Source organism: Photinus pyralis, unplaced genomic scaffold, assembly GCF_008802855.1.
Source record: "Photinus pyralis isolate 1611_PpyrPB1 unplaced genomic scaffold, Ppyr1.3 Ppyr1.4_unclustered_Scaffold4060, whole genome shotgun sequence".
Classification (NCBI taxonomy): domain Eukaryota; kingdom Metazoa; phylum Arthropoda; class Insecta; order Coleoptera; family Lampyridae; genus Photinus; species Photinus pyralis.
Genome location: NW_022171515.1, coordinates 37,983 through 49,096, shown reverse-complemented (window position 1 = coordinate 49,096; position 11,114 = coordinate 37,983). Strand labels below are relative to the sequence as shown.

The window sequence follows — 11,114 nt, the reverse complement described above, 5'->3', positions numbered from 1 at the left end:
ACAGATCTCGGGACAGATGGACAGGCACCGCAAAATTATAAAACTCTCTACATCCTAGGAGATCGTCAATAATTTAAAAATGTTGGTTATTTAAAATATTTTTGCTATAGTTTTATAAAGAATTTAATAACCTGTCATATTATGTAATAATACACAGGGTGTTCCATATCAAAGTCACATTTTTGTTATCATCTGAAAAATGCGATGTGGTTTTGTTTTTTTAAATGCAGACTTGAATTCATTGGAAAAAATACGCAATTTTTATTTATATATATTTATATATATGTTGGAAAAAACCTAAATACTTACCAACGGTTATTAAAAAGCACAAAATTTAATAACAAACAAAATTTGCCGAGGAAAATGTAAAACACTAATTTAATTAATTCACAGCTTTTTTGGGACACCCTATATATCACCACAGGATATATTTTCCTACATTTTTTCGAACTAGCTATGAAGGTAATTAACCATCTCTTACGTATATATAAGTAATAAATTATGGAAAACAATTTAATACTAAATAGTACACAATACAATAGATAGTGGCGCCATCGTGCTGTATTTGTGAACTAGTGCAAAATTCGGCCTGGCAACATCCAGAATCGAATTCAGCACATTTTTTTACATCTAAAAAACCATGTGGCCAAAATGGCTCATAAAATGCCGTTAGAACTAAGAAACAGAGTCGTTTTTCGTTTTGGCCACTTAACTATAAGAGTTCTCATGTCAAATTTATCTATTCGTACCAAGGATTTATTTCGGTGTTAATTAAAAATTTGTTGTAAATGAGCACGTGAAACTTTGTACTCAATTTCGTAACGAAAGTCAATAATTATCAATAATCGTTAAAATAAACGGTCTGTATCAGAGCGAGGCTTGTGTCTAGGTACCAAGTAGGTAACGTATGGACCGTTCGTCTAAAAAACATCGCAAACGCGGTCGCTCGCTTGTATTTAATTTAAATGACCCTTAGTTTTACCTCTCCATTCCCAAACTTAAATAATTATATACACATGAAAAGAAGAAAACGTTTTGACAAACGTTACGGGGGGATAATATACTGAAATCAGGGGGAAATTTACACCGACCGCAGTTTAATTTTGTAACTGTACATCGCCAGCCATTGTACCTAAGTAGTTTAATCTGTTTTAGTAAGAATTGCAATGAGGTTGTTTCCCGAATTATTGCATGGGATAATGCGAAATCAGAACTTTATCCCCTCGAAGCATAAATAATAATAAAAATAGAATTTTAAATGAATCTCAGGTATGAGGTAGACAAAACTGCATTATACTAAAAGGTATACTTACATTGTATTGATCTATCGAAACGGACTAATCCTCAATACCTTTCTGATGTAGTCTCCTCCGCATACATCCTTTTTTATTTTCCATTTTAAAATATACAAATTTGGTGGCTCGAAAGGTACTATATGAATAATTTATGTAAGTTCCCATTGTAAACAGTAGCAAATCAATGTCTTCAATGTCATCGGACACCTACATGATTTTTGGTATAAGTATTGATTTTTTTCACTTTTTTTACATCGATACTTTATGTTAAAAGCATTTTTGAGTTATGTTACCAGTCTGCAGTTTTTCAGTTTAATATTAATGAAACCAACGAAATGAATAAATTTGCCATGAACGCTTAAAAGGATTCGATCCGTTTTTTAATCAGCCTCTCTCTGAACCACATAAGAAAAAATGGCGGTATTGACAAAAATTCATTAGGCTATCAGGACCTTTTTGTGTTTAAATGAAGACTGTGATTTAAAAATTTAACTAAATAAAACATGTAGCGTATGGAATAGCCCAAATCAAAGTAAAAGCACATAATGCACTCGTATTAAAATATTCATCCTCTATATAAAAGTGTTTGCGTGTCTCAAATAAATAATTAAAGAATGGAAACCACAGCATTTTTGGTTTAATTATCACGTAAGTAATGATAAGTTTACCTTAAAGTATATTATGTACAGAAATTGTACCTATGGTAAGGAGCTCCAAAATAAATAATTTTATCTAAACAAGCAGACAATCCAAAATGTTTTATTGTAAAGATGCATATAAGTACTCAAAAGTTCTAAAATATGCCATTTACGCTTACTTCCTTTCTTTCAAATATAAAACATAAATGGATGTAGGTAGCAGGTTTATATATATAACGTTAAAATTACCCATGTTCTGCAGTATGGAAATGTCCAAAATTATCCCTATTACATATGGTTTGCAGCTAACGAAAGCATTAATTAATTAAATTTATGTATGTCTCCATATCCATAATTATAATCCCTCTTAACATCTACATTAATTAATTGTCTTTAACCTTTTTACCGGTTTGTCATTTTATTTATAATGTTACGAGCACCTCGTCTAATCAAATTAGATTAGGTAGCCACTCCAAAAAATAGTGCAACGCAATATTTTGCACTTTGGACCCTAACGCTTACGTGGTAATAACTTATTTAAATACGAGCACCACAATCCAATAATGCACCGAAACGAACATGTTCGCTTACGTATTAATACGGTAGCGGTTTGCACTATTCACGGTTGAAAATATATCAGCCGTCTATTAGTTGTCGCTACCTGACGAAGTCCCCTTGTTCCCTAAAAAACCACCGCTTATTATTTGCCTTGATCGAAGAGACAGCACGATAATAAATTCGTTGAAAAATAGTGGTACAATTCTTCGGTTGCGAGGCCAACGATTCTCCCACACACTGCGATTTTACGGCTTTCGGTTTCAATTTTTAATGAACAATGAAATTTGACGCGATCTCGAACATGGCATACACAACTCGCAAGATTCGCCTTGACAGCTTGGTGAAGAATTTCGTTTTATGCGATCTATAAATCTCGATACGTAAATTTACTAAGAAAACAATACGTGATCGAAAAATGTAGCATTCGAAGCGCATAGATTCTCTACGAATATTCCAGTAAGATCTGCTCTCCCCACCAGATTTTTACTTAAATGCCTCGCCGAATCTCATATACGAAGCGACCGCCTTTTTCTCTTGCGGAAACCGTGCCCTCGTAACCAATACAAATACCGAGGAAAGAGAAACCACTCCAAGGATAAATGGTGAAGCCAAAATACTAATCGCTTTAAAAGTAAGACACGAAGTAATAGCGTACCGATGAAAAATTTGCATGTGAACAATTACGGAAGCAAACACTTCACTGAGGGGAGGATGTGGAACTGCGCGCAATGCTGAAAAAAGGGATAGAATTAGTAGTACCATGTAAAGCATCTGCACGACCTCCGTTGGCGAAACAAAGTACTATTATAGTAAAAAGTGTATAATACTTGGAACAAATTTACTACAGGAACCACTCACATCTACGTCCAAGGAGTGTTTTGTGAAATCCTTATCCACCAATTCTCCGGCGTAAAAGAATAGTAAATGATATATGAAAGGAAAGGTCGTAAAGGGGTGAGCTGACGACGTAAAATAGTGCATGAAAAAGTCGCGAAGAAGAAATATGGGCGGGCAAAGAACTTGCAAAAGAGGCGTGAAATTAAGTGTAAAGGAGGAGAGAACAAAACTCAAAAGGACGAGTCATGAAGGAGCGGTGTCGGGTATTATATATGTCGCAGCCGTTTAATGAAATTGGACATTTCATGAAAAGTCTAGTCCGAGGCCTAGTCATTTAGTGAAACGCTGAAAATTTGTACGTGTGGGGTAATTTCCCTTCCCCTTCTAGATCGATAAGGATACCATTTATCGATCTCTAATGGGAAGGGAATCCAATCGCTTGGTCTTGGAAAGTAAACTGTTCTACAGTTTCATATAAATGACTAGACTTTTCATGAAATGTCCAATTTCATTAAACAGCTGCGACATATACACAGCGAGAGAAGCGTGTAAATACCTACACTGAACATTCATGGAGAGGGTATTTTCTAGGTCAATGTGCAAAAAAGTAAAGTATGCAAAATATGCAGTTTTTGTTTAACTTCATTAACTGAGGGTTAAATTTTTTTCCTTATTAATTTGTCATTATTAATGGATTTAGCATTGACTTTAAAACACTATATCATTGACTTTAAATATAGTGTTTTAAAGTCTAGGTACAAACGTGAATTCTCTTCGAGGTGACAGCGTTCGTCATTGCTTAGGGAAACTATTTTTTCGTAAGACTCAAGTTTCCCCTAAAATGCACTCACTCTCTATAGCTCATTTTGTAATGTCATTGCGTGGAGGGGAAAAAGAGAAAATGAAATCGTACGGCGGCGGTTTATCTTCTAAAATTTATGCAGCCATTTGGACATCTCTAATTCAATTCGTAGGTCAGAGAAAAGCCAGGTCTATTGAATAATTGAATAACATTCGCTAAAACTCGATGAATATTTATCGAGACGTAAAAACAATGGCAGATGGTGCGGTTTTTACCTCTTTCGCTTAAGGAAAATGACACTCGCGTTACAAAGAGTTTATTCAAAGACGCAATTTACATAACATTCAGTTTGTGTAAATATGAATTGGTTAATGCCACTGTAATTATCATTCGTCGCGTAAACAACCTTGACTGATTACAGTTCCCCATGATATTTACGTGCTCGTCTCTCTACACGAATATTTCTGAATAACATGCTGAACGGTGCTACCGGGATATACCAACACGAAAAAAAAGTTACACAATTTTCCATCGATACTAGACGCGAACCGGCAGCGTAATTCGAATTTGTTAGTGTTATACGCCATGAAGTGCGCTCTGTTTTTATTGCTCGTTGCATGTTTCCTGGTGGCCGAAGGGAAAATATTTACAAAATGTGGACTCGTGGAGGAGCTCAACCTTCGAAATTTTCCCCGTTCCTTTATAGGGCAGTGTAAGTTGAATTTTGTTCATTAAGACGACAAAGAACAAATGATTTTTCTTAATCAGTGACGTACTTATTCTACCTAAATCTGTGTGTGCATCCCTCATTATTAAATACTGTAATCAGCTGCGGTATTTGAAAAGGAAAAATTCTATTTACCTTCGCTTTTCCTTTAAAGGGCTTACAAATTGAATCTGTCTGAAACATGCGTTTTTATTATTCTTTGTAAGGAAAAGCCATTTGGTGGAGGAAAGCTTATCTAACAAGGCTTGGGTAATATTATGTGATAAAGTCGATTATTTTTCGAAATCTAAATGCCAGTCAGCATGACTATTGCATTCTCTCCAGAGGCAAAGTTTTCTATATATAATTTAGTTGGTTTTCCTTGACTGCATTACAAACTAAGTAGTTACCCGGTCTTTCCTGTTTTACTCGAATTTATTTGATAAATAATTTCCTATGTGAATACATTTGTTTCCATGGCGATCAACTGTCAGATAGATTTATCGGTGAAATGAATGATTGTACATTATTTGCAAGTTCGCTAGTTCTCTAGTTTTACATAGGTGTCAGAACTGTTAATTTTAATTAAAATTTTTAAATAGGCGGTGCCAACCTCGAATAGCAACCCATTCTTATTTCCTAAAACCAAAAATGTCTCTGCTAGCCTTGTAGCCTTAGCTATCAAGAAACTTACAAACTCAGCAGGCACAGATCAAGTATCGTCGTTTTTTCTGAAACTGTGTTACTCATGCAATGCATAAGGTTAGCAATCTGTTGTTTGGGTATATCTCTGGCAGATGCTGTCGTACGAGAATATTCAGCCACAATCCTAGCGCTTGTCTTGTAAATGCGTTTGAAAGTGTGGGGCGCCGATGAGTCGTGGGAAGTGGCGTAATTAGTTCAGGTTCCAGAACAGATTTTGTTTATTTTCCAGTGGTTATCGAGGCTGCTACGAAGCGTGGATTTTGCAAGATGAATAAGCAATTACTCCCCGTTGGATCGATTTATGGCTGTCAAGGAATCGGATTGCTGAAGTATAATTATTTTTTATTGATGGAAAAACACCGAAATGGGTGTCGCTCACAGAAGAAAAGTAGTGGGAAGTTGCTTGTTCGGAGAGAACCTTGAGGCAATTGGTACCGAAGCGCGAAAAGACTCGCGTTGAGCCGCGGGCGACGTTAAATCAACCACCTGTAATTTATCGCATTGTTAGCAAAGGGGATAGTAACCATTTTTAAGGAAGCGCTAGGTTTAGTTGGGAAGTTGCCGCAAAAGATTATTACGAAGGGCTGTAGATGCAGGCTGAACTTGATTTTGAAATATATGTATTTTGAAATTTAAATTTTTGTCTTTATTCTCTCAAGTCTATCAAGTGGTCTGAAGCATTTGCGACGATTTTAATTTAAGTACAGAGCTAGCCATTGACACAAATTTGCAAAAAAGTAACCATTCATTTTTATATATCGTTTGGAAGTAAAATCAAAATTGTTAGTACGAGCGGACATTTCGGTCCTAATTTTGAACAACAATTGTCGCCCAACGGCGGGGCGGAATTAATGAGAACAGGCTTGAGATTTTTTTAAATTACAATTTTAACCACCCGTTACATTTTACACACTCGCGTAAAATCCGAATAGACATCCTTTAGTCTTTGATTAGAGTTCAGCTATATTTGGAAACAGTTTTTCCATATAAAAATTGAATGCTATGACGTCTTGTATTGTCCCCTGCATTATGAACGTGGGTTTATAAATTCGAGCTCAAAAATGTCATAACCATCAATCAATTTTTATGGTTTTGAATATGGCATTTTGACTATACTGTATATGAACTTGAAAATAATAGACATGTGTCCTTATAAAGATAAAAGGGCGATAAGATAACACCGATCGTGGCTACATATGATTGTGCTGTAACGCCGAACAAAGCACGTTTCCAGTACTCCAGACATTTAAACTGCATGGTATTTCATATCTTTATCGAGAGCAGGATATTGGTTAATTTACAAATCTACAAAGGATATTGTCATGTAGTATACTGGGCGAGTTTTTATGAATAGTATGAGGATTTCGGAAATTAAGGTAAATTAAGAAATATTAACAGTTTTGTGTGCCTTGCTCAGAATATTGTTTGTTTTTCCAAAATTATTCATGGCTTGCTAAGTAGATATTTTTATTTATAAAAAGTATTGAAATATTTCTCCAACTATAGATGCTATATAAAAAAAAACATGTTTATGTCACAACTGGCATATTATCACTATGACCTTAAATTAAAGTAGGCCGTATTATTGAGGATTAATTTTCGTATTTCCACTTAGCACTAATAATAATAATAATAACTACGGTGATGAAACTGCAAATCGTTCCTCATTTAACCTATTCGGATCTCTTATACTTTGCGAAATAAATACCGTGCTATTCATAAAAACTCAACTGAAATTATTTGAAATTACAATATCCGATTTTATTAAAATTTCACTAGTAAATGTTCAAAGTGCATTCCTTCTTGTTCACGACACATTTCAGCCCGTTCAATTATTTCTCTACACGCGTTTTGTAACAATTGAGGCGTTATACTTCTAAATGCCTGTAGAATACTTTCTTCTAAGATTTCAAGAGCGTTTGCATAGTAGGCCCTTTCTTTAACATACCCCCAAATAAAGAAATCGAAACAGTTCACCGTACAGGACCATTGGTTGCAGATGTTCTGTTAATTAGGAACTTCTCTGGTATTGTGAGGCGGTGCTCCATCTTGTTGGAAGTAAATTCACCGTGAAACTGCTAAAGGTAAAGATGATCTTCGATTTCAATTTGTAGAAAACCTAAGTACCTAACTCCTGTTAATTGATATTGGCCCTATTCTGTTTCCACCGATACCAGCCCAGACATTGACGCCAAACCTTTTTTTAAAATTGCCCTCTCTCATTTCGGGTTGATTTTGTTGGGCCCAGTACCGAGTATTTTGCTTATTGAACATACCATTATTTGTAAAATCGGGATTCGTGGGAAAATAGAATAAAGTTGATACAATTTGGGTTAACTCTATGATTTTAAAGCAGCCAATCGCAAAACACTACCCGTCTTTCGCCATCGTCAGCATACAAATGTTGTATCTGATATTTAAATGATCGATACCCGTGCTTTTTCAGCATTTTTCTTACTGATTCGTGACTTATCTGAAGTTCTTGATTAATTGCTCTTTAAGAAACTGTTTTATCAACCTCAACCATGGCAAGAACGTTAATCTCTCAGTCTCTTCATTTATGATAAACCTCTGCTGCGCATCTCGATTTCCTTCTTGTCTAAAACGATTCTCAACATACGGAAAATATTGATGGAATGGATGTTGCTGATTAGGATATCTGTGAGCATACCACTCGGCAGCTTTCCTTGAATTTCTATAACATTATCCAAATACTAATAACATGTCCACTTTTTCACTTTGAGTATACATAATTTTGACAAAAAATTAAACTGAAATTTAAAGAAACTTAAGGAACTTCTAGGTCTGTTCATAAAACGTATGTCACTATCACCACCAAAATGAGTGTTTTGGTTTCCAAAGGAGACTTGATGAAAACTACTGCCAGATAATATGCACCATGGCTATCCATGGCACACTTGACAAAAGTAAATAAATTACTATCCAGTATTTGACTAATGTTCTTATTTCTAATTCAATCGCAAATAAATTAGTCTCGTTAGATTCGTCAAAAAATCTTTTTTTCGGAAAGTGTTTGTCAAAAAAGGGTTGCCATTTGAAAATACTAGTTAGACACGAAAATGGAATTTTGCCAAATTGTTTTATTTCTGTCTCTCATATTAGTCACTAAAACTTTGCGATTGTAAGTTTCTGAGATCACTTAAGTTCACCTAGTTTGGGTCAGATCATGGCCACCTAGATGCAATATTAAAAGTGGCTCTAAAAAAATCAATTCGGCATCAAAAAACCACATTCTGATTCAGAATTGTCTCATAAATCAAAAAATGTAAAAATATACAGGGTTGTTCCATTTAAAAAATCAAAACCTGGACCATTTCCGGTAAAACCGGAAGTGAGCGGCAAGAGAATGCGAAAACTCTCCTCTTGACGTACCATCTACCTGTACCAAATCTCATTCTGATACACCTAATACTAATAGAAATTATGGCTTGTCGAATAGATTCGTTGACACCCTGTATACATAAATAAGATCTATAAATAACAAATTTCGTATTGCGCAATCTGCGCATGCGCACACCTAATTTTTTACTGCTTGCGATATGTTTCCTTTATTAGCAGCATCTGTAGGATAAGAAAATTGAGTTTCAGCAGTCTGCACATGCGCATATCGAAATCATCCGTGGTGAAAATTAAAAAAATATAGGTATAGGGTTATCGGTAAATAAAAAACTTGGTATTGCGCAAACTGCGCATGCGCACATCTGATTTTTACTATACGTGATGCGTTTGACTTTAATAGACATATGAGTAATTACAATTTAAAAAATATTTTAAAATTAATATTTTTAAATTTAATATTTTAAACATAAGTTGTGCATGCAATGCTAAATTTCTTATTTATAAGAATATTTATGCCATAACTATTTTCAATTGTCAAAAAGGTATAAAACCTAAACCTATTCAAAAGAAAAAAATGCATGCCTCAATCGTGCACCTATAACGTCTCCCGTTACAATATTGCACACGACGATAAAGGAAAATGTCCTGTGAAAGTGAAATATTGTATCATAAATAATTATTACTAATAATCATATATAATACCATAAGTAGTCGAAGTATTGTCGAATATTTTTGAGGTGCTGTCACGAATGCTAGTTACGCTGATCAAAAGCGTAACTAGCATGAGTGGAGCAGCAGCTCAAAAATAATCTACAAATATACTTCGACTACGAATGGTATTCGGAGGACTATTCAATGAATCAAAAGAAAAATTAAGCATAATTACCCACGCGAATGTATTTCCATGACAACAATAAACGTCAAAATAAATTATGGAAGTTGCTTTTCATTTTGCTATTGATTCTATTCGAACTTTTGTGTTCCAAGCTAATTCGTTATGAGTGATTAAATTAAAAGATGTGGTGATAAGTCGGTTGTCGAAATTGATTAACAAACTAAGAAGAATGTTCCGGTTAATACGACAAAATTTCGCGTCATTTCACTGGTGGAAGTTTGACAAATGTCATTGAATAATCGCATTGAATTGTCGCTGAAATACCACACGTGAAATTATCTGTTTTATTAAACGTAAAATGTTTGTTTTCAGGGGTCTGCATGATTGAAAGCGAAAGTGGAAAAGACACAAGCAAAGTATACGCGAAAGCCAACGGAAGCAAAAATTTGGGATTATTTCAGGTAAATAACTTTTAAGTGTCAGCAGAAAGTGGGACCATAATAATAAAAAACAAAAACGGAGGCGCTTAACAAGTGAAGCCGAAACGTTTCTTGTCTCTGTATAAACTAATTTACATAATTTTATTGAACTTTATGATCACACATTTCACTCTTTCTCTCCAGATCAACGACAAAGGATGGTGCGAGTATGGAAAAACTGGCGGAAAATGTGACATGAAATGCGAAGGTAATGCAAATTGGCCTTTAAAAAAGAGTTCTTTTGTCAAATAGCTACAGGGCCCACTAAAATTTTATGTCATCACACCTTATTTAACTGCTCTTTTTTAGATTTATTAAATGAAAATTTAGTGGACGATTCTGCCTGCGCGAAGAAAGTGCAAGGTGAAATGGGATTTCAGGCTTGGGATGGATGGGTGAGAAATTGCAAACAGCGCAACATCGCATTGCCCTGTTAAACCTACTGGATTAACGACAATCAATAAACACCACAATTTCCGTTTGTTTGTTTCTGTACCACACTGCCAATTCCTCGAGTGCGAGTGCAAAATCACCAAGTTTGTCGTAAACGACAATTTGCATTAAAGATGCTGCTCCATTCTGTGTCTATAAGGATGATAATAGATTTTTTGATGCGATAGGAGGGTTGGAAATTGGAATTTTAATAGTCATCCCAGCTGTGCCAGAGGGAAATGAATTTTTATTTGAACATTTTTCGCGTGAAGTTGAATTGGTTACCGGTTTTGCCGGACACATGTCGATAGACTGACAGAATGCAGCAGAAATTTACTGTTCAGATCTCTGGGAGGTAGCGATTTCAAGTATGGATCATCAATTATGTTAGTTACAATCCGAGGTAATTCCTATGGTTATTTATTGCAAACATTCCCTTAAAATAGTACGAAACGACGAAAAAGTTG

The 11,114-nt window shown here is 35.0% G+C and overlaps 1 protein-coding gene across 1 annotated transcript; it reads left to right on the top strand.

Annotated features, from left to right (window-relative positions):
• The first annotated feature begins 4,520 nt into the window (after positions 1-4,520).
• Positions 4,521-10,696, top strand: LOC116182154 (lysozyme). The gene is made up of 4 exons (XM_031502655.1): positions 4,521-4,842; positions 10,109-10,197; positions 10,360-10,423; positions 10,525-10,696. Exons 1-4 carry the CDS (start codon positions 4,716-4,718, stop codon positions 10,650-10,652), a joined length of 408 nt encoding a protein of 135 aa, XP_031358515.1. The 5' UTR covers positions 4,521-4,715; the 3' UTR covers positions 10,653-10,696.
• The last annotated feature ends 418 nt before the right edge of the window (positions 10,697-11,114 follow it).

Bases quoted from the DNA above. Each gene is read 5' to 3' on its own strand.
- LOC116182154 (XM_031502655.1), top strand. From the start codon at position 4,716: ATGAAGTGCGCTCTGTTTTTATTGCTCGTTGCATGTTTCCTGGTGGCC. The intron at 4,843-10,108 runs GTAAGTTGAATT...GTTTGTTTTCAG, and splicing joins CCGTTCCTTTATAGGGCAGT to GGGTCTGCATGATTGAAAGC. The intron at 10,424-10,524 runs GTAATGCAAATT...GCTCTTTTTTAG, and splicing joins ATGTGACATGAAATGCGAAG to ATTTATTAAATGAAAATTTA.